The sequence below is a fragment of the Xenopus laevis genome, chromosome 9_10S (genome assembly GCF_017654675.1).
Source record: "Xenopus laevis strain J_2021 chromosome 9_10S, Xenopus_laevis_v10.1, whole genome shotgun sequence".
Taxonomy (NCBI): domain Eukaryota; kingdom Metazoa; phylum Chordata; class Amphibia; order Anura; family Pipidae; genus Xenopus; species Xenopus laevis.
Genome location: NC_054388.1, coordinates 10069584 through 10094110, shown reverse-complemented (window position 1 = coordinate 10094110; position 24527 = coordinate 10069584). Strand labels below are relative to the sequence as shown.

General features: G+C 41.7%; 1 protein-coding gene across 4 annotated transcripts; it reads left to right on the top strand.

The window, feature by feature from the left end:
• The first annotated feature begins 614 nt into the window (after positions 1-614).
• On the top strand, positions 615-23711 carry adnp.S (activity-dependent neuroprotector homeobox S homeolog). Of its 4 annotated transcripts, none has more exons than XM_041579127.1 (5): positions 615-636; positions 1622-1757; positions 14512-14628; positions 18677-18769; positions 20173-23711. In XM_041579127.1, the coding sequence occupies exons 3-5, from the start codon at positions 14521-14523 to the stop codon at positions 23251-23253; spliced, it is 3282 nt and encodes a 1093-aa protein (XP_041435061.1). In that variant the 5' UTR covers positions 615-636; positions 1622-1757; positions 14512-14520; the 3' UTR covers positions 23254-23711. The 4 variants fall into 4 exon arrangements, with proteins under 4 accessions (XP_041435061.1, XP_018093661.2, XP_018093664.1 ...); XM_018238172.2 differs by lacking the exon at positions 615-636 and adding an exon at positions 639-670; XM_018238175.2 differs by lacking the exon at positions 615-636 and adding an exon at positions 689-989.
• The last annotated feature ends 816 nt before the right edge of the window (positions 23712-24527 follow it).

The following is a 24527-nucleotide window of genomic DNA, read 5'->3' as shown; positions in this document are numbered from 1 at the left end:
ACTACATGTGTCAGGGAATGGGCTGCAGCACAGTGACGTGCCAGGGGGTAGAAGTATGTGGGGGTACAGGAAGTATATGGGGTACAGGAAGTATATGGGGTACAGACAGTAATGACAGTGACATGTATAGGGGCTACACAGAGGGTTGTATGATGGGCCCAGGGAAGTTCTAATTGGATGCAACCAGTGATCAGGTACCGGGGAGCCCCTATGGGAGGGAATGTGGGAGCCCCTTTAGAGCACACAGTGCGGCTGCTTATCCTGTTCATTAGGGGCCCCCCGAATCCCACGCCTCGGGAGTCCCATTGGGGCCTTGGCTGGATGTCGGATCCAATAGGAAGGGGCCCCAGTGACTGGCATAGGAGGGAGTGCAGCAGGAGGGCATGGGGGTGAGTGTTTGCAGCAGGAGGGCATGAAGTGTGTGAGTGCAGCAGGAGGGCATGGGGTTGGTGCTGACATGATACATAACTAGGTTCCGGGGTTAGCAGTTCCGAAGCCGGAGGGCCGTACCAAGGGCAACCCAGTCCAGTGCCATGACAGCAAAGGGTTAATGTATGGGAGGGGGTGGGGATAGGGCTGCCCCCACCCTCCCTTGTCTGGCTGCTGCTGCTGCAAAAAGGCGCGATTCTGTAGGAGGTACCTTTAAACTAGCACGTTCCCCTCTCCCCAGGTACACATGGACTGGCCGGCGGTAGGGTTTAGCGGTAGGCGGGCTGCACCAATCGCCGGGTTGGGGGTCCGGCACAAAGGCGCTCGATCGGAGCTGCTGCTGCCGGTGTTTTCCTGCTGTGCACATGGTCTGCTGTCACAGTGATGGCTTCGCATTAGTCATGCACTTCGGCGCTGTTTGTTTTCAGTGTTCGCATGGCTGCGAGCAGCGCACGGGGAGAAAGGAGAATAAAAAAATAACAGGCAGCCTCCACCCAAGATGCACTGCAGCTGCAAAATGGCGACTCACATTCCAGTAGGGGGCGCTTGCTGTGCGCCGGGTAAGGCTCTGGGGTGGGGGGATGGGGAGACTGAAGCAGAACTGGGAGCAGCCGCAAAGCGCCTCCTATAGGCTTGGGAATGGAATACAGCATGACAGCAGCACTGCTTGAGATCAGAGAGGCACTGATTCACTCCCACATTCCCTAGGCCCCAGTGCAGCTGACTGTGTGCAGCCTCTAACTTATCCCTTGTTTGTACAGCCATAGGGACAGCCTCTAACTTATCCCTTGTTTGTACAGTCATTGCCCAGCCATGGTGTAGGACTTGGATGCCCTACTTGGGGCCCTCTGTGTGCTACAACTCTCAGCATCTCCACTAAAGCTGGTCGGTTGGTGATGGTTCAACAACACCCTTAAGACTATATATTGGATAGCCAGGTATAGCCATCCTCATCATAAAACCACATTGTCTAAGCAGTGCCCTTTCTTGCTTATGACAATTTACTTTAGTCCATACTAAGCCACAGTTAGTGCACAAGCTTTCCACCCTCTTGTGCACATTCGGGTTCTTTCAAAATCAGCCGGCATTTTGAAAGATGTCCCAAAACTGGCATTATTAAAAGGGTGGCATTAGAAGGGGCTTAGGTGAACTGATAGAATACTGATACAATTTAATTTTTTTCCTTTTTCAGGTGGATAATTCATTGGCACTTACACTTTTTCCTGGGATTCCTATCGGCAACACCTTGCACTGTGTGGGACATACAGCAACAAACTGGCGCTCGGATCATCATTTCAATTTTTCTTAACTTTGTTTTGACATTAAAGGTTTGTATTCAGTTCTCCTTTTCAGCTCTAAGCTTAGGAACACAGGCAGCTGGACTATATTTTGGAATGACTTTCTATAGGACACTGGAATCCATGGAGGGAAGTGTCTAGTAATGTAACTGTACTTTTTCAACTGCTGAAAGCAGTTTTTGTTTGTGCATTTCCATTCTCAGCTCCTGCCTATTGAGACAGTCACTTTTTATCCAGGACTTCTGCTGCATTGTTTCAGTTGTCAGAACTAGTAGTGTGGCAGAACTAGTAGTGCGGCAGTCAGATGCTGCTTGTCATAAGTTATTTTTATAAATAACATTAAGGGCCGATTTATCAAGATACATTCTGATGAATCCCATTGTATACTACAAACCTTATCTGTTATCTACTGTGTATCCTGTGCTTGAACTGTTGCCTCCATGACTACACAGCAGCTTATTTATATAAACTATAGTGGTACTTATCTGTTATCTACTGTGTATCCTGTGCTTGAATGGCTGCCCCCATGGCTACATAGCAGCTTGTTTATATAAACTATAGTAGTACTTATCTGTTATCTACTGTGTATCCTGTGCTTGAATGGCTGCCCCCATGGCTACACAGCAGCTTGTTTATATAAACTATAGTAGTACTTATCTGTTATCTACTGTGTATCCTGTGCTTGAATGGCTGCCCCCATGGCTACACAGCAGCTTGTTTATATAAACTATAGTAGTACTTATCTGTTATCTACTGTGTATCCTGTGCTTGAATGGCTGCCCCCATGGCTACACAGCAGCTTGTTTGTATAAACTATAGTAGTACTTATCTGTTATCTACTGTGTATCCTGTGCTTGAATGGCTGCCCCCATGGCTACACAGCAGCTTGTTTATATAAACTATAGTAGTACTTATCTGTTATCTACTGTGTATCCTGTGCTTGAATGGCTGCCCCCATGGCTACACAGCAGCTTGTTTATATAAACTATAGTAGAGTTTCTGAATCAAACACACCAGTTTTACCAGTGCAGAGCAACACTACATTATATTTTCATTATTTTAAAACACATACATTTTTTGTTGTTCCTTTAACATTTTGGTAACCCGGTGAATATGGGTTTCCTTGTCTTTTAAAACAAGTGAAAATGTAAGCAGCTTTACAATATACATGCATTAAACATTTTCATTGTCTTTCATTATGCAGATTGGTTTACTAGTGGAGTTCCTGTTTAATGTTCTAATTGCAATGCACACTAGCATCAGCCTTTACTTGTGTACGTAGGTTTATTTTTTCAGAAACTTTAATTGGTTGTCCATTTATTTTGGAAAAGGTTCTTTTTGTGGGTAATGAAAGAATAATCCTGTTTTGGATTTCATTCATAAAATTCTGTAAATGCAGAGCAAATACAAACCTGCAGCTTGAGCTTTGCATGATATTTGTTTACAAATTAGATCTGCAGCCCAATTTGTGGAAGCAGCGGGACATTCACCTTAAAGGGATTCTGTCATGTATTTTATGATGGTCGTTTTTTTTTTTTTATTTCTAAATTACCCTGTTTACACTGTAAATAATTCACTCTACAATATAACATTTCATTCTTGAACCAGCAAGAGTAGTTTTTTTTTAGTTGTAATATCGGTGTTGGATGCATCTCAGGTTATTTTGCCTGGTCATGTGCTTTCAGAAAGAGCCAGCACTTTAGGATGGAACTGCTTTCTGGCAGGCAGTTTCTCCTACTCAATGTAACTGAATGTGTCTCAGTGGGACCTGGATTTTACTATTGAGTGTTGTTTTAAGATCTACCAGGCAGCTGTTATCTTGTGTTAGGGAGCTGCTATCTGGTTACCTTCCCATAGTTCTTTTGTAAGGCTTCTGGGGGGGGTGATATCACTCAAACTTACAGTACAGCAGTAAAGAGTGACTGCGGTTTATCAGAGCACAAGTCACATGACTTAAGCAGCTGGGAGACTGACAATATGTCTAGCCCCATGTCAGATTTCAAAATTAAATTTAAAAAAATCTGTTGAAATGGATTTCAGTGCAGAATTCTGCTGGAGCAGCACTATTAACTGATGTGTTTTGGAAAAAAAACATATTTTCCCATGACAGTATCTCTTTAAACATTACTTCTGTCTGCCATATTTAAAGGGCCATGGTTGTAGATGGACCACTTATCTGTAGCTCATCACCACATTTAGTAGCACTAGACTCTCAAATGTTTATGTGTCCCTGAATATTGTGACTAACCGAGGACACAGAGTGTATTGCAGAGGCTTATTTTGGCAAAGTGAGTGACACATTGTTGACTCTTTGCTTTAGGGCATGTACAGACTAGTGTTCTGTGATCAGTGGATGCTGGTCTTATACTTTACTCTGTGGCCACCGATACGAGCCATGTTTTCTTTAAAGGGGTGGTTCACCTTCAAGTAAACTTTTAGTATGTTATAGAATGGCCAGTTCTAAGGAACTTTTTAATTAGTCTTGATTAATTATTTGTGAATGATTTGCCTTCTGACTCTTTCCAGCTTTCAAATGGGGGTCACTGACCCTATCTAAAAAAAAAATGCTCGGCAAGGCTACAAATGAATTGTTATTGCTACTTTTTATTCCTCATCTTTCTATTCAGGCCTGTCCTGTTCATATTCCAGTCTCTTATTCAAATCAGTGCATGGTTGCTAGGGTAATTTGAACCCTAGCAACCAGATGGCTGAAATCAAAAACTATACAAAAAATAAATAATGAAGACCAATTGATAAGTTGCCTAGAATTAGCCATGCTATAACGTATGAAAAGCTAGAGAGCCCCATGGCACTCTTAATGAATATGCCTTTGTGTAGACTGTAACCTGTTCATGTGCAAGTTTCATACATTTTGAGCCATAGTAGTGAGCACCTTCATGGTGTGTGTGTGGTTTTTTGTCTTTGTTTGTTTGCTGTTTGTGGGATTGTGCCACCTGAATTATACATTTATACATTAGACATTCAGGATCTTTGGTGACCTTGTTGCCTTGGGCAAGTGCCCTTTGTTTCCATTAGCCGTAGGCACAGAGTAAGAAACTCTTCTGTGTTACAGATGTGCTCCTGCAGTATTATTTTGTATCCTTTGCGGCCTCTGATTTCTGTTACATATAAAGGATGTTGTGGAATAAACGGCTTCTCGCTGCTTGTGATGGGCAAATTTATTCGCCAGGCATGGATTTGCGGGGAATTTCTACACTTAGCCAAAAAATTGTCACTCGTCAAAATTGTTGCACACATAAAATTGGTTGTGCACCGAATCCACTATTTTGGATTCGGCTGAACCCCTGAATCCTTCGCAAGAAATTCGACGAATACCGAACTGAATCCAAATCCTAATTTGCATATCCAAATAAGGATTCCGATTCGGTTCAGCCGAAACCTGCTGAAAAAGGCCGAATCGTGGATTAGGTGCAACACCTAGTTGTGCATCAAAATTATTCTGGCTTTAGTCGCCCATTGACTTCAATGCGTTTCGCAAATTTTTCACCATTTCGCCGATCACTACTCTAAACCTCCGGACCGCGTAATCACATCCTCCAAGCTCCATGCAGTTGTACAGGTCATAAAATATATCAAAAATGTTATGATTTGTCATGTGCCCCTACAAGGCTGTAAGACACAAAGCATTTTCATTTGGCAAAATAAAGTTAAATTGAAGATAATGAGATATAGCTATGGGATCCGTTATCCGGGAAAACCCATTATCCAGAAAGCTCTGAATTACAGAAAGGCTGTCTTCCGTAGACTCCATTATAATAAAATAATCCAAATTTTTAAGTAGCTTGTACTTGATCCCAACTAAGGTATAATTAATCCTTATTGGAAGCAAAACCAGCCTATTGGGTTTATTTAGTGTTTACATGATTTTCTGGGGTATCCGGAAAACCCCAGGTCCCAAGCATTCAGGATAACAGATCTCATACCTGTATAATGAGATACAAACACTGAGAATGTGGTTAAAAGCAGACCGATTTTCTTTTGAGACCCTTGGGCAAACCGCATTACTGGGAAGCCCCTTTTCTTCCCAACGTGGTTAGGAAGCTGTGAAGTTAAATAGAAGATAATGAGATACAGCTATGGGATCCGTTATCTGGAAAACCTGTTATCCAGAAAGTTCCGAATTATGGAAAGACTGTCTTCCATAGACTTCATATAATCAAATTCATCCAAATTTTTAAGTAGCTTGTACTTGATCAAAACGAATATATAATTAGTCCTTATTGGAAGCAAAACCAGCCTATTGGGTTTATTTAATGTTTACATGATTTTCTAGTAGACTTCAGGTATGAAGAACCTCATGTCCCGAATATTCTGGATAACAGGTCCCATATCTCTCTAGTGAGATACAAACACTGAGAATGTGGTTAAAAGCAGACCGATTGAGCAAACCGCATTACTGGGAAGCCCCTTTTCTTCCCAATGTGGTAACGGAGCTGTGTAGGTCAGGGTTAACTCGATTTTTGTCACCAGTCTTAATAAGACAGTTTTTTTTATAGAATTCCCTACAGCTAATATTAACCTATTCCTGATGTGTAAGAAGGCCAAATATCCCTAACAGGATTTCCCCATAGCCAAGGTAAATAGAAATGCCTTTTGGGTTGTTTTTATAGAAAAATTCGGAATTTTTGATACATTTGTTGAGGTAGTCTGAACAGGACATCTCTCGATAATGCTTCTAGCATTATGTGGAGAGCAAAATCTAGGGTCCATGCTCAATCTATTGTCTATTCTGAATTTCTCATATTGAGAGCATATAGTTGCTCTTAAAGGAGAACTATCGCGAAAATTTAATATAAGCTTCAGCATACTGTAATAAACTTTGTAAATACAATCAATAAAATATTCTGCATTGTTTCTGAAATAATTAAGTTTATCTTCACTATCCCTCTCAGCATCTGTTTCTCTTCATTCTGTCTTCATGCAGCAGTTGGGTGTCAGATATTCACTGACAGTTAGATCCAATATATCCTATAGTGGGGCTTTGTTTCCTAGCAGATGTATTAGAGCTCACTCAAATAACTGATTCCAGTACAAATGACGTGATGCTGATTTTTCCCTGCACGCTGCTAGATATCGGTGAGCAACATGCAGTTCTGTCACCTGACTGGCAGTTGCATTAAAACCAGGAAGGATGCAGTTTCACTGCTGCTGAAATCAGACGGTTGCAGTAACCTTGCACTGGCAGATAGAAACAAGGCCTTGGCTGCAGTTTTATTTTTATAGAGAGCTGAGCAAATTCTTGGAGTCAAGCAAGAAATTTTTTTTTACTGTGAGACCTTCTGCTTTTACCAGAAACATTTATGATATTGTAATTGATACGCATCTAAAGCATATGTACAGGCTGGCATACATATTCATGAAATATACTCTGGTCTCAATAAAAGAAACTGTTCTGTAAGAAGTTGCTGAGAAGACTGCTTTGTGTAGCTGATTGACCTGGCAGGTTTGCCCTCAACGACTTGGGTTTGCCCTCAACGACTTGGGTTTGCCCTCAACGACTTGGGTTTGCCCCCAACGACTTGTGCCCCCAACGACTTGTGCCCCCAACGACTTGTGCCCTCAACGACTTGTGCCCCCAACGACTTGGGTTTGCCCCCAACGACTTGGGTTTGCCCTCAACGACTTGGGTTTGCCCTCAACGACTTGGGTTTGCCCTCAACGACTTGGGTTTGCCCTCAACGACTTGGGTTTGCCCTCAACGACTTGGGTTTGCCCTCAACGACTTGGGTTTGCCCTCAACGACTTGGGTTTGCCCTCAACGACTTGGGTTTGCCCTCAACGACTTGGGTTTGCCCTCAACGACTTGGGTTTGCCCTCAACGACTTGGGTTTGCCCTCAACGACTTGGGTTTGCCCTCAACGACTTGGGTTTGCCCCCAACGACTTGTGCCCCCAACGACTTGTGCCCCCAACGACTTGTGCCCCCAACGACTTGTGCCCCCAACGACTTGTGCCCCCAACGACTTGTGCCCCCAACGACTTGTGCCCCCAACGACTTGTGCCCCCAACGACTTGTGCCCCCAACGACTTGTGCCCCCAACGACTTGTGCCCCCAACGACTTGTGCCCCCAACGACTTGTGCCCCCAACGACTTGTGCCCCCAACGACTTGTGCCCCCAACGACTTGTGCCCCCAACGACTTGTGCCCCCAACGACTTGTGCCCCCAACGACTTGTGCCCCCAACGACTTGTGCTTGCCCCCAACGACTTGTGCTTGCCCCCAACGACTTGTGCTTGCCCCAACGACTTGTGCTTGCCCCCAACGACTTGTGCTTGCCCCCAACGACTTGTGCTTGCCCCCAACGACTTGTGCTTGCCCCCAACGACTTGGGTTTGCCCCCAACGACTTGGGTTTGCCCCCAACGACTTGGGTTTGCCCCCAACGACTTGGGTTTGCCCCCAACGACTTGGGTTTGCCCCCAACGATTTCAGTTGTAGGTTGACTGGAGAATGTGCTTTTGTTTAAATTTGTAGAGTTGGGTGCAAGTCTCTTCAGATTAAATAAAATCTTCACCTCACGTAAAACGTCACAATTAGTCTTGTTTCTGGCTGTTGGTAACCAAGTAACTGCACCCCAGCTTGTTACATCTAATGGTGTAATTGTCGACTCCCCTACAATATAACTCTCTTCTGTTCAACTCACCAGTGTCTCATTTCAGCAGTTGTTTCCCCCTGTGGCAGTTTCATTGCCACTTGCAACATTATACAATTTATTGTGGCTTGGATATGTCTGTTTCTTCTACCAATTAATATTTGTTATACTGTAGTTAAATTGTATGTTTAGAAGGAAGGGTCTGATACACGCAGCAACATTGTATAAAACTTGGCAACTCCAAATTTTGTATCCATTGCTAAATTGGCCTTTATTCTTTTTTTTGCATTTTATCCTTTCCCCAGTGAAATGCCTGGTGTAAAGGAGTGGTCTGACGAGTGCAAGCTGAGTGGTTTCTCTGCAATATCCTTGGCACACACTAATGCTTTCTATTCCATTGAGTGAAGCTGAGATGGGCCGTATATGGGCAGCTTATTAGGCCGTTTTTCATGTTTTATGAGTACTAAGCGCAGTGCTTTGATTGGGTTGCATGCAAAGAATTTACTGATTTTGGCACCATTGTTCACCATGCAGTTTACACAAGCTGTGCCATTAATTATGTGTCATTTGTAGGGATGCACCGAATCCACTATTTTGAATTCGGCCGAACTCCCAAATCCTTCACTAGAGATTCGGCTGAATCCTAATTTGCATATGCAAATTAGGGGTGTGAAGGGGAAACCATTTTTAACTTCCTTGTTTTGTGACAAAAAGTCATGCGATTTCCCTCCTGCAAATTAGGATTCGGTTCGGCCAGGCAGAAGGAGTCGGCCGAATTCGAATAGTGCTGAAAAAGGCCGAAGCCCAAATCGAATCCTGGATTCGGTGCTTCCCTATTGTCACTCCTGCTAAATTGGCCTGAAGGCAGAGACACGCTGCAATTTGGGGAGATTAGTCGCCCGGCAACAAATCTCTTTTTCGGGCGACTAATCTCCCCAAACTGCCTTCCTGCCGGCTAGAGTGAAAATCGCCAGCAGGATGAAGATCGCTTTGCCTCACGAGGAAACTTCGGGCAACTTAGGAAAACAAAGCGTTTAGAGTGCCATCCCACCAGCGATTTTCACTCTAGCCGGTGGGGAGGCAGTTTGGGGTGATTAGTCACCCCGAAGAAGAGTAGAGGAGAGTTGCCACCGGGCAACTAATCTCCCCGAATTGTAACGTGTGTCTCTCTGCCCTAAGGGGCGCACAAATGATTTTTTTTTTTTTGCATCTAGATCAAAGTTGTCCAACTGTAAACCTGCAGGATGGATGTGGCCTTCAAATACTTTCTTTATTGTCCCAGTCTGGTCAAGGGATCAGTTCACTTTTTGTATCCCCTTACAATTTTAATCCAGCTCCTGGCACTGATCACTGTTAAGAAGCTTAATAGGATCCCATAATGCAGGCTGGGGGATCTATTTCACTTGCACTTAGGTATTGCTTTTGGGCACCTCTCTGACCTGCACAATAAGCACATATCTCTTTTGCAAGCTGGAATATGATCCCAAACAATATGCTTTTCTGACTCTTAAATTGGACTCTTAAAAGAGAAGGAAAAGCTGAGTTTATTTGGGGTGCCAAAAGTTGGCCACCCCCAAGTGATTGTATATACTTACCTCACACCCCAGGCCGGTGCTCCTATCAGCAGAAAACGGCACAAATCCGGAGCGAGCACCACAGAGCTATAGTCTTCCTTCTACTTTCTTCTAATTTCCCGGGGCAGACGCATGTGCAGTAGAACTAAATAGCCGACTTCCTCGTTAAAGTTTGGAAAGAAGAAGGAAGCGATCGCTCTGTGGTGCTCGCTGGCTACCTGACCTCCTAAGCAGCACATTTACAAATTCCTTGCAAAGTGCTTTGATCCCTATCCCCATGGGAGCCAGAGATGAGAGCGCGTTACCGAGACCCTTAAATCCATATCGACTTTTGAAAATTCAAATTATTGAAATTTTAGAAGACTGCCTTTTTCTAGTGATCTCAGTGCAGACTTTGCCTGGTCATATTGAAGTTCTTATTGTCAAACACAAGAAGAGGAAACCTGCTATAACAGCCAAGCTGTGGTTGGGCACTGTTAGATAGTTCTGGGTTTGCGTTCAGCCCATTAGAGACTTGCATTGTGCAGGTTAGTGCAAAGGGAGTGTTCACTGGTGCAGTTTGTTTGCTAGTAACTTTGGCCTTGTTGCTGGTGTGTAGGCAGCCAGGCAACTTCTTGGCCCCTTGTATATCCTCTGCTTAATTGACGAGTCAGTGCTTTTTCTTATTTTTTGGTCTCTCTTTTCCAGTGTCTTAAAGGGATTGTTCACCTTCAAAGTCATTTTTCATTTTACCAGAAATAGACTTTTTCCAATTACTATCTAATTTCTATTTGCGACTGTTTTTCTAATATCAGCCTATGATTAAGTGTCCTTGGGGGACACGAAATGCGTCAGGCTTTTATTTTTTATACATGTAAATAAAGACTTTTTGTACTATTTCACAAAAAATTTGGACTCCTGGATTCTGCTGACTGACTGATTTTTGGTGTTCCGGAGCGGTGCCTGCCCGTTATTCAAGGTTTCTGTGTGTCGCTCCCCTTTGCTGAAAGTCTGGGGCATGAGCACCCGGACCCATTGTGGAAAGCGGTAAGCTTGTCCTTTAACTTATAATATCCATGCTTCCTATGGTTTTCATTTCATGTTTTTCTAATATTGAAGTGTAAAGTTTCATTTTTCACTTTCTAAAGCAGCTCTGGGAGGGGTCGTCGACTATTCTGTATTACATTTCAAATAAATGTAGTTACAGTAGAACCCCCAGTTTATGTTTTTTCAGGGGATCATGAAAAAATTATGTAAAATCAGGGAAATGTGTTAAAGTAACTTTTTCTTCAAGTACTGAAAGGTTATAAGCACATAGGTCCATTTTACTTTGAGACACAATATTTAGTGTGTTAATAACAAGGGTTAAGCATTGCAGTGTTAATGTTACACTATGGGGGGCATGTCAGTCATATACACAACCTAAAGCAATAAGTGATTGGTGCAGGACTGTATAAGGGGCAGACTAATTGGAATTTACCATTTACAGGCAGAACCATGGCAAAATATACACCTGGTTAGTAAGTTAAACCTCTTAATTTTACAAATAATAACATTCATAGAGGAAAGAAAACAGTTTTTGGGTACATCAGGACAAAACTTTCATGGAAAATCCATTAAAACATTACTTAAAATCAGGGAAATGCACCCATTGAAATGCATTATAAATTGGTTGGACCACAAATAAAAAAAAATGTAAAATGCGGGAAAACTTAAAGGGATTCTGTCATGATTTTTATGATGTTTTCATTTCTAAATGACACTGTTTACACTGCAAATAATTCACTCTACAATATAAAATTTCATTCCTGAACCAGCAAGTGTATTTTTAGCTGTAATATTGGTGTGTAGGTGCATCTCAGGTCATTTTGCCTGGTCATGTGCTTTCAGAAAGAGCCAGCACTTTAGGATGGAACTGCTTTCCGGCAGGCTGTTGTTTCTCCTATTCAATGTAACTGAATGTGTCTCAGTGGGACCTGGATTTTACTATTGAGTGCTGTTCTTAGATCTACCAGGCAGCTGTTATCTTGTGTTAGGGAGCTGCTATCTGGTTACCTTCCCATTGTTTTTTTTTTGTTAGTCTACTGGGGTGGGGGAGGGAATGATATCACTCCAACTTGCAGTAAAGAGTGACTGAAGTTTATCAGAGCACAAGTCGTATGACTGGGGCAGCTGGGAAACTGACAATATGTCTAGCCCCATGTCAGATGTGCCCACTAACAGCAGTGCGATATTTGGTTAATCCGATCAAACCTGCCAACAATTTTTTGGCCTTGTATTGATCACTAATTATCCGGCAGAGGTTGGTCTGTAATATAAGCTGATGCTACAGGTTTGCTGAGTATTAAGTTCTGATGCTAATTGCACTGGTTTCTGTGCTGCCATGTAGTAATTATGTGTATTAATTACTAATCAGCCTTATATTGTGACATTTCTATTCTATGTGTACTGTATATTGTGAGTGGCTCCCTAAGCTCAGTAAGTGACCGAGCATGTGCAGTGAATCAGCAGAAAAGAAGATGGCGAGCTACTGGGGCATCTGTGGTTGCATTGGGCTGGCACAGAAGCACAAAACATAATATACAACATTTCTAGCTACTTCTTTAGTTAAGCTTTAGTCCTACTTTAAGGTTCCAGCTAGACTTTATAATTGAATTCTTGATGAGCAAATGTGTTTATTGTTCAAAATGATTTATTTATGTTGTGGAAGGGGGGGGGACAAAACCTTTTGTGTTGTTGGTTCTACCATTAATGTCTGTGATGTGCAGTTTCTCTCATGCTGTGCTTGTGAACAAATAAAGGAACCAAAGTTGGCACTACCCCACCAGGACTTACCATTAGGGATGCACCGAATCCAGTACTTTGGATTCAGGCTGAACCCCCGAATCCTTTGCGAAAGAGTCAGCCGAATACCGAACCAAAATTTGCATATGCGGAGTGGGAAGGGGAAACATTTTTTACTTGAGCTGTGTGGCTATAATTATTGCTTTTTTTTTTCTTCTCACAGGTAATCAAATGCTAAACTTTAAAGTGGTAGTAGATTACATATCCAACACAAAACGAGCAATATCATTGGGTATTGTGATGCGTTACATTTCAGTGCCTCTAAAGGCAGAGACACACACTCGGGGAGATTGTCGACCAGCAATAAATCACCTCTTCTTTGGGCCGACTAATCTCCCCGAACTGCCTACCGCACGCTAGAATGTAAATCTCCGGCGGGGTGGCACTCGGAGCGATTTGTTTTCCGAAGACGCCCGCAGTTTCCTCATGAGGCAACTTCAGGAAAACAGAATAACACTCCCAATTGCCATCCCGGTGGCGATTTACATTCTAGCTGGCGGCTGGCAGTTCTGGGAGATTAGTCAGAGGAGAGAAGAGATTTGTCGCTGGGCGACTATTCTCCCCGAATTTGAGCGTGTGTCTCTGCCCTTAATGTAATACTTACCTGGGCAGCTAGATAGGTTGTACATAGTGATGGGCTCATTTATTTGGCAGTCATGGATCCACTGCGAACTTCTGCATTTCGCCACCTGCGAATTGTTTCACAAAACTGCTGCGACAATTCGCAGGCAAAAAAAAGTCGCTCGTCTATAAAAATTGTTGCGCGGCAAAATTATTTTGGCGCTCATTGACTTCAATGTGTTTGGAGACTTTTTCTGCGCTTTTGCGTTTTTTTTTTTCCGGAGTTTAGCAAATTATTCAGCGAAGTGAAACGGGACAGATTCGCCCATCACTAGTTGTTAGAAATGACACTGTGGATGGAGCTCTTCCAATAGCCTGCCTGAAAATCAGCCAGATCTATATCGGGTAGGTAAGAAAATCCCATTGGATGAGCACCTTATTAGCCAGCTCCTAACAATCCTTCATAGGTCTTCATTATGACTGTAAATTCTGGAGCCTGTTTTGGGCACTTTAGGGGGTTTATTTTACCTCAGATTGTTTTAGTACTGGCACCCAACGATTGTACATGCTGATGGTTAGAAATGAGACATGCTACTGTAATTCCTAGGTCCAGTATTTCTAGGACTCTGGCCCTGCCTCTGAAATTGGAATTTAATTATGTGGGTGGCTTTCCTGCAATAAACTTGGGGAATATGTGGGTCATTGTATTGCACCATTCTGACCTCACCATGGTTCTGACCTCACCATGGTTCTGACCTCACCATGGTTCTGACCTCACCATGGTTCTGACATCACCATAATTCTGACATCTGCGGTGGCATGGAAGGGCAGAACAGAGGAATAAGACTCTGTGGTCCTTACACTTTCTTTTTGGGGGTTTGCCTGAAAAAGTCCATCATTCCAAAAAGATTTGTTAAATTGTTTCATTTAAGTGCATGTTCTTTGTGTGTGTGGCATGCTTTCCCGTTAGATAAGAATAATCTTGTATTCTGTTTGTCCTGTGGTCTGATATTGATTAGAGTTGTCTCTTAATTATCCTCATCGTTATTACACTGTTAGTAGTTGCTAGGCCGTGTCATAGCTATGCCTTGGAACCTAGAGCATGGTTGTATAGTTCAGCAGAATTAAGTTATTCATATCCTATAGTTTTTATTTTATTTTTATTCCCATATGTTGTAAAACTATAATTTTTATATATTTTTTTTTTTTTCCAGGTAGAAATTATGTTCCAGCTTCCCGTTAATAACCTTGGCAGTTTAAGAAAGGCCAGGAAGAATGTAAAGAAGATATTGGGGGACATTGGTTTGGAATACTGCAAAGAGCATGTAGATGTAAGTCTTGATTTTGGATTCTTTTGCATCGAGGTCCATTCTGTTTCCCGTCCTTGGGCCTTCGCTGTCTCCCTTCCCAGTGCATTTCAGGCCTATCAGAAAGTGCAAGGAGCTGCATGTTAATGGCTGTGGCCTCAAGCGGAGTTTTTCCTTATTCACCCAAAGTTTAGGCAGTGGATGACTTTGGTGGACTGCGGGAGATTTCCATCATTAGTTCCGTCACTCTCATTCCATATGTGTTCTGATTTGCTATCAAAGGTAGTAACCAAAGAGGGCAGCGACTGGTACACCAGGTTTTCATCATCAAATACCATCAACTCTCTTGCTCTTAAAGGAACAGTTCAGTGGAAAAATAAAAACTGGGTAAATAGGCTGTGCAAAATAAAAATGTTTCTAATATAGTAAGTTAGCCAAAAATGTAATATATAAAGGCTGGAGTAAGCGGATGTGAAACAGAACACTACTTCCTGCTTTTCCGCTCTCTAACTCTGAATTAAGGTGGCCATAGACGCAAAGATCCGCTCGTTTGGCAACATCGCCAAATGAGCGGATCCTTCCCTGATATGCCATTAACGAGCATGGCTATATCGGGGGTAATCTGAACGTTCGGCCGTATGGCCGAATGATCCGATTACGATGCACAATGGGCTCCGGCGGGATCGGTCGGCTCAAAATCAAACATGTCCGATCAACCAAACAACCGATCTCTGCCGGACGAAAGATGTCTGCACTATCCACACACAATCTGAAAATCGTACGAATCCTCGATTCTTACGATAGGATCTGTGTGTCTATGGCCACCTTTAGTCAGCGACTTTAAAGAAGTTGTTCACCTTTTGAGATAACTTTTAGTATGATATAGCATGGGCCCCCAACTGCCAGGCCGTGGACAGTCCTGAACTGGGCCACCGAACAATTACCACATCGCGCCAAATTGGATGCCGGCGCGACCACTCCCTACCCCCTCCGGTCCTTGAAAAGAATTTGGCTCTTTTTTTGGTCCCCGGGCCAAAAAAGGTTGGGGACCCCTGATGTAGATAGTGATATTCTGAGACAATTTACAATTGGTTTTTATTATTGAAGGTTATTTAGCTTTTTATTCAGCGACTTTTCAATTTTCATTTTAAGCAATCTGGTAACTAGTGCCCAAGTTCCCCTAGCAACCCTGCATTGATTTGAATAAAAGACTGGAATATGAATAGGAGAGAGTCTGAATAGAAGGATAAGTAATAAAAAGTAGCAATAACTACATTTGTAGCCTTACAGAGCATTTGATTTTTAAATGGGTTCAGCGAAGCCCATTTGAACGGAAGAAAAAGACAAATAACTATAAAAATTTAAAAAATACATAATGAAAACCAATTTGAAAAGTTTCTTAGAATTGACCGTTATATAACATACTAAAAGTGAACCACCCCTTTAAAGGGCGATATTCTCAGACAATTTGCAATTGGTTTTCATTTTTTATTATGTGTGGTTTTTGAGTTATTTAGCTTTTTATTCAGCAGCTCTCCAGTTTGTAATTTCAGCAGTATGATTACTAGGATCCAAATTCCCCTAGCAACCATGCATTGATTTAAATAAGATACTTTAATATGAATAGGAGAGGGTCTAAGCACAAAGATTAGTAATAAAAAGTACTGCTAACAATAATGTGTAGCCTTACAGAGCATTTCGGGGTTTTTTAGATGGGGTCAGTGACCCCCATTTGAAATCTGGAAAAACTATACAAAATAATTAATGAAGGCCAATTGTAAAGTTGATTCTATAAAACACTAAAAGTTAACTTAAAGGTGAACCATGGGGCCACATGAAACCTAATTGTTCAGTGAGTTTGCAATTGATCCTCAGCATTCAGCTCAAATTTAAAAGCAACAGTTATGACCCTCCTCAAGTCACTGATTGGTTACTGCCTGGTAACCAATCAGTGTAAACCAAGAGAGCTGCAAAGCAGGAAGTAGTGTTCTGGCTATTATGTTACACATCCGCTCACTCCAGCCTTTATACATTACATTTTTGTCTAACTATATTAGAAACATTTTTTATTTTGCACAGCCTATTCTAGGCTCCTTTAAGGCCTACACTACTTTTGCTTTGCAAGCACTTTGTTTACTATTGGGTAGAGATAAAAATGTTAATGGGGATGTTAAATATTATTTTTTTTTTTACAATTTACTAGACAATCCCATATCTGGAAAACCCCAGGTCCCGAGCATTCTAGATACAGGTATGCGACCTATTATCCAGAATGCTCGGTACTTGGAATTTTCCGGTTAATGGATCTTTCCATAATTTGGATCTTCGTACATTAAGTCTACTAGAAAATCATGTAAATATGAAATAAACCCAATAGGCTGGTTCTGCTTCCAATAAGGATTAATTATATCTTAGTTGGGATCAAGTACGAGCTGCTGTTTTATTATTACAGAGAAAACAGAACTCAATTTTTAAAAATTTGGATTATTTGGATAAAATGGAGTCTATGAGAGACGGCCTTGACTTAATTCTGGAGCATTCTGGATAATGGGTTTCTGGATAACGGATCCCATGCCTGTAACAGGTCCTATACCTGTCCAGCCAAGTTCTCAGAACTGTAGGTGCTCATTTTATGCTGATGTTGGTGGTTGATTTATTTCTCAAACAAAGTCTGAATTGGCTGACCCAGATAAACAAATGGATTTATCACTCACCCCCATCTTCCCCCAGGACAATTCCGATTTAAAGTTTCATACTCAAACTCTTGCATTTTTTAGAAAGGCTGGTGCTTTTCAAAATGAATAAAACGTGTACATGTTTCCTTAATGCATCGTTATACTGCTTGCTGCTTTCTTGCTGATGCTGAACTAAATTCCTAGTATCCCAGCAACAACCAGTGGCTATTAAGATGCTGTGATAGAGAATGACTAGTGAGGCTACATACCAGGCATCTGTATATGTATACTGGCTACAACACTGAGCATAAAATCTATATGCTTAAAAGGAGAACTCAACCCTCCAATACATAGATGTACATAGTCCCCTTCCCTGCTTCACTACAAACTACACTACCACATTGCCTGAAAGCATCAGCGTAGTAGGAAGTGATAGGCCAAACCCAGGGATTAGTTAATTTCATTGTTTTAATTATAATAATGATTATGATGATCAAAAGGAGAAAGTTGGGTTCATTTTTATATGTCCTACCACATAGCTATTAAAGGGACCTCTCAAGGCATTTAAAGGAGAACTAAAGCTTAACTAAAGAAGTCGGCTAGAAATGTTGTATATTATGTTTTGTGCTTCTGTGCCAGCCCAAGGCAACCACATCCCTTTAGCAGTAAAGATCTGTGTCTCCAAAGATGCCCCAGTAGCTCCCCATCTTCTTTTCTGCTGATTCACTGCACATGCTCTGTGCTGCTGTCACTTACTGAGCTTAGGGAGCCACTCACAATATACAGTACACATAGAATAGAAATGTCACAATATAAGGCTGATTAGTAATTAATACAGATAATTACTACATGGCAGCACAGAAACCAGTGCAATTAGCATAAGAATTTAATAATCAGCCCTGTAGCATCAGCTTATATTACAGGGGAAGCTCATTTTCTGCTGGATAATTAGTGACGAGCCCTAAGCTTAGCTTCTCAACAGCCAATCAGAGCCCACTGAGCATGTGAGTGTCACAGACACTTTCCAAGATGGTAACCCCATGTGACAAGTTTGAAGTCCTGGATCATTGCTGCTATTGACAAGCTGAAACTTTCGGCTGGTGCAATAAGTTCAGTATATAAAATATGGCATTTTTAGCCATATTAATTTTTAGGGTTTAGTTCTCCTTTAAACGGACACACACTCTGCAGTTGGCCATACACAAAGAGGACCAAGGTGGCCATAGACGTTACAATTACGATCTTTCTTGGAGGTTTTGATTCCTTTTTAATGTGTGTATATTATGTAAATGCTTATAGGGCATATTCACTTTGGGCACGTTATCTGAAGTGCAAACTGTTCAATAATCTGAATATATTGGGTTTTTTTTTTACATGAGGCTTTTTCTTATGTTTAGGAGTTCAAACAATTTGAACCAAATGACTTCTATGTGAAGAACACGTCATGGGATGATGTGGGACTGTGGGATCCTTCACTCACTAAAAATCAGGTTAGTATCCCTTTGCTCTTCTCATTTAGAATGGACACTTACTAAGTATTTGCAACTGTACCTTAAAGCAATGTCTAGAGTAGTTTTGATAAGAGGGTAATTGTGTGCTTAAATTACATTTAATTGTGCTTGCTTTTCTTTTAGAAGTAGTACCTTACTATCTTTATAACAGAACATTCTGTCCCAGTGGCTGCACAGATCCTATCTGATCCCCATTGTAAGCAGCAGTCCTGTCCTGCTTTATGGCTGAGATTCTAGCTATCTGTATAACAGAGAATTCTGTCCCAGTGACTGCACAGATCCTATCTGATCCCCATTGTAAGCAGCAGTCCTGTCCTGCTTTATGGCAGCTGAGATTCTAGCTATCTGTATAACAGAACATTCTGTCCCAGTGGCTGCACAGATCCTATCTGAGCCCCATTGTAAGCAGCAGTCCTGTCCTGCTTTATGGCTGAGATTCTAGCTATCTGTATAACAGAGAATTTAGTCCTTATTTGGTAGGAATTCTATTGGGAACCTACTGTTTGAGTGACTGCCATTTTGAGCCCCTTACCGTATTTATTAGCAGAGAGTCTGATCTCTGTTTTAATCAGTCCCCAGTTGTCAATCTGGTATCAGACAGAAATATACTGTAAGCAGCAATTCTGTTGTGCTTTATGTATGTATATAGATAGATATAGATATAGATAGATAGATAGATAGATAGATAGATATAGAGATAGATAGATATAGAGATAGAGATAGATAGATATAGAGAGATAGATATAGATATCTCTATCTATATATAGATATAGATATAGATATAGATATAGATATAGATATAGATATAGATATAGATATAGATATAGATATATATATATATATACTATATATATATATATATATATATATATATATATATATAGTGAATAAGTACCCCCTCTTGTAAAATATAAGGATATTATAAGTTACCGAGGGAGTTTCATGACCCATATAAAAGTACGAGGCCGCCGAAGGCCGAGTGTTTTCATACAGGTCATGGAACTCTGAGGTAACTTCTAATATCCTCATATTTTACAACTGGGGGTACTTTATTTATTATAATACACACATTTCAGTGAGTCATGTGACAGAAATGACATCAGAACTAACCGTTTATAACTGATGACATCAGAACATCAGAACCGTTTATAAGGATATAATTCCTGGGAATGGGCTAAATTGACAGTTTATACCATCCCTTGCTCAAAGTATGTTTATACAGTTAACAGAATTTGCCCGGTTATTTAAATCTGCACAAATAAATGTTAATTTTAAAGTGGCAGTTAAAGATAAAGGCAATTTTGTGCTAAACATTGTTTTTGTTTTTTTTAATCACATCTTTTATTTGACGTTATACCTTATTGTTTTTACTCTGTTTTTAGGATTACCGTACAAAGCAGTTCTGCTGTAGCCAATGTCCATTCTCTTCAAAGTTCTTCTCTGCCTACAAAAGTCACTTTCGAAATGTTCACAATGAAGACTTTGAAAACCGGATCCTTTTAAACTGTCCCTACTGTACTTACAACGGTGACCGAAAGACCTTGGAAATGCACATTAAAGTATTTCATGCTCCAAATGCACCTGCACAGAGTCCAGGCCTTTTCAAAGATAAAAGCAAGCTCGAGAGCCTTAAACCGAAACAAGGTGACAGTGTAGAGCAAGCTGTTTATTATTGTAAAAAGTGCACTTACAGAGATCCTCTCTATGAGGTAGTTAGAAAGCACATATACAGGGAACATTTTCAACATGTGGCAGCACCTTATGTTGCAAAGGCAAGTGACAAGTCGCTAAATGGAACATTGCCTTTGGGGTCAATCCAACGAGATGATGGGAACATCCATTGCAAACGTTGTCTCTTTATGCCGAAGACCTATGAAGCTTTAGTGCGACATGTTATTGAAGACCACGAACGCATAGGTTACCAGGTGACTGGCATGATTGGACACACGAATGTGGTAGTCCCTAGATCTAAGCCATTGATGCTAATAGCTCCAAAACCACAGGACAAAAAAACAATGGGCATTACTCAGAGATTGGGTACAATGTCCCCAGGAAACATCCGAACCCTTCCTTCACAACAGATGGTGAATCGGCTCTCAATACCAAAGCCTTCAATGAACTCTAACATGATGTCCAACGTTCATCTACAGCAGAATAGCTATGGAGTTAAAAATATGCCATCTGGTTACACTGTTGGCCAATCAATGCGATTAGGTATGGGGGGAAACTCACCAGTCTCTCTTCAGCAACAGTCTCCCTCTATGAAACAATTGCTTCCAGGAGGAAACGGAAGATCGTATACCCTTGGTTCTGATCAAAGATCACAAGCCCAATTAAGGTACTCTCTTCCATCTGGAAATTCAGGTCTCTCAACGGGCCAATTAAAGACTGCATCTATAACGCCAGCTCATGCAGCATCGCGAGCACTAGCTCAAGCCAGTTCAAAAACACCCACTTCGGCGGCCGCCGCCGCGGCTGCTGCCAATTCCAACTCATCTACTCAGAAGTGGAAAATCTGTACAATCTGCAATGAGTTATTCCCTGAAAATGTGTACAGTGCACATTTTGAAAAAGAGCACAAGGCAGAAAAGGTGCCCGCTGTTGCCAACTACATTATGAAAATTCACAATTTCACTAGCAAATGTCTTTACTGTAACCGTTACTTGCCCACTGATACTCTGCTCAATCACATGCTCATCCACGGCCTCTCCTGTCCCTACTGTCGTTCTACTTTCAATGATGTGGAAAAAATGGCTGCTCATATGAGAATGGTTCATGCTAATGAAGAAATGGCCCCCAAAACAGATTCCACTCTAACCTTTGATTTGACTTTACAACAAGGCAGCCATACTAATATACATTTGCTTGTAACTACTTACAACCTTAGGGATGCTCCAGCAGAGTCTGTTGCATATCACGCGCAGAATCCAAATGCGTCTCCAGTTCCTCAAAAGACTACACCAAAAACGGTTGAGAAACAGCCCGAGCAGCCAGCACCCATTAAAAATAGTCCACAGGCTGCCGTTCCCTACAAAAAAGATGTAGGAAAGACTCTTTGTCCTCTTTGCTTTTCTATCTTGAAAGGTCCCATATCTGATGCACTTGCCCACCATTTGAGAGAGAGACATCAAGTCATTCAGACAGTTCATCCTGTTGAAAAGAAGCTAACCTATAAATGCATTCACTGCCTTGGTGTCTACACCAGTAATATGACTGCCTCAACCATTACGTTGCACCTTGTGCATTGCCGAGGCGTAGGAAAGACACAGAATGGCCAAGACAAATCTATTCCACCACCAAAAATTAACCCAGGTCCTCTACTTACTACAATGAAACGTACCAATGATTATGTGGAGATGGCTCTTGCAAAGAGGAGGAGAATGGATGATGATCCAGATGCACCTCTTATTATTGATGACAAACCTGAAGAACCAGTTGTCTTGGCATTGGATCCAAAGGGACATGAAGACGACTCGTACGAAGCACGAAAAGCATTCCTTACAAAATATTTCAACAAGAGGCCGTACCCCAGCCGACGAGAGATAGAAAAGCTAGCATCCAGCTTGTGGTTATGGAAGAATGACATTGCTTCCCATTTCAGCAACAAAAGGAAAAAATGTGTGAGGGACTGTGAAAGATACAAAGTCGGTGTCTTACTTGGATTTAACATGAATGAGCTCAATAAAGTAAAGCATGAGATGGCGTTTGGTGCTGAATGGATGTTCAAGAATATCGATGACACGCAAGCCAATGCTAGTAAAACCGTAGACAAGAAAAAATTGAACGAATCCAGTTCATCTGATAGCTTCAACAATGAAGATGACTCCAATGAAAGTATCGGTGAGCCAACCCCGGAAAAAAGCATGCCCACAAAACCTCTGTTAGACAGCCAAGAGTCATGCATTTCAGTGTCTCCTCTAGAAGTAGTAGAAAAGACTGAGGTAAAGGATGAGGACGTAAAGGCTAAAGACAATGATGTGTCTGAAGCACCTAAAGAGATTATTTTAGACAACTCCGATAGTGAAGGTGATCAGGAGCAGCCTTCCACATGGAAGGACGAGGCCTCACAACCTGCTAGTGATACTGGCTCTCAGCAGGGATCCGATGTAGAAGACACTACTCCAGAGACAAAGCCAGACCTATGGGTTAATGATTCCAACCACCGCGAAGATGATGCTGCAAGTGCAATGGACTCCAACAATGACGCTCCTGTTATCGAAATCAAACCTGAGCAGTCGAAATGGAAAACTAACACTTTTGAAAAAGTTGAGGAGTTTTGGTCCAAAGACAAGCCTACGTCCTATCCAAATTCAACTGGAAAGGACGGCAGCTTCTCAACCCAGCCAATGGAATGGCCCAATAGCACAAATAACAGTGAAGATGGGGAACAGTTTGATATGACTGTTACAGACACAATGCACAGCACTCTACCAGGTGTAGGGCTCAGTAGTCAAGAAGTATAAGTTCACTTTTCAGGCACCACTGCTGTGTACACCCTCTACTCCCCCCCAGTAACTGTTTAAATAATGTTTTCATTACCAGATGGCTTTGCCTAACTTGAACTCTTACAGCCTATAAGTGATAGGCCTCCTGTGCAGTGGGAATGGCCACTGGTATTCCACGATTTCTTTACAGACAAAGCTATTTGTTAACGTTGCTTGTAATCCCCGCTGTGTCGGGCACATCAAACCGTGAAACTAACGGAAGAAGAAGCTTTTGACGGCAGTAGAACGTATTGTGGAGATCTTGAATTGCGTTTCTCTTTCATGTCATGTTCAAATGTATGTCCATGTAACAGCCGGCAAAGCGTATTTTGCCAGTCCTTCATTAAGAAAAAACTTCTATAAAAACATCCTTTCCCTCCATAGACTTAAGTGTGACATGCCAGTCGCGCTCCACGTGTTATAGCGAGATTCTGGAATACGCGATCTGTTTTCCCTCGCTATTCATTCTGAATAGCTAACAATGTATATATTGTACAGTCTTCTTAGACCTATATTCAAAGTGAGGCTAAGGATATTGTTCTTGATGTATCCAAAGTAAGAATATTTTTTTTTAAGCTTAAACGGTCCTGCTGCTGTAATAAACCAATGTACTGAGTTTACCTAGCGAGGCGAGCTTGAAAAGCTATAGTAAAATAGCTTTGAAAACAAACTACATTCTCACCAAAAATACTAATAAAAAGTACCGACTTGACAAAAGTTAGGTTTTTGCATATAACGTACACCCTGGCGCAAGGAAACCGCGTCCAATTACCGGACTGTTGCTACTAAATACTTTGGATATCTCGAAGTATCGGCAGTAAGACGCGGCAAACCGCAGTCTATGTGTCGTTATGGCTGCGTATAATCTTTCAAGCTATGTAAGGTTAAAGCAAAGAAGCAAAGTTTGCAGTCCTCTTCATATTTTTGACACCTTTTAAGACTCTGTTATTTAGTATGTATTTGTGTTTCAAGTACCCGTACAGTAACTACCAATGCCACGTATTTTGGGATATTTATTCTATGTTAATTGCCACATAGTGTTGATCAATTTCTAACACCACTATATGCCGACACACACACCCGTCTCAAGCCATCCCATACCACTCCCTGTACTATCCAACAATCCACTTAGAGGGCGCAGGCTGAGATGCTAGCAGGCCCAATCCCAATCCCCCACACCGCATCTCTCACTAGAGCATCGTGCGCCACGATTCCTCACAACTACTCTCGCCTGCCCTCTCGTGTACCTCGAG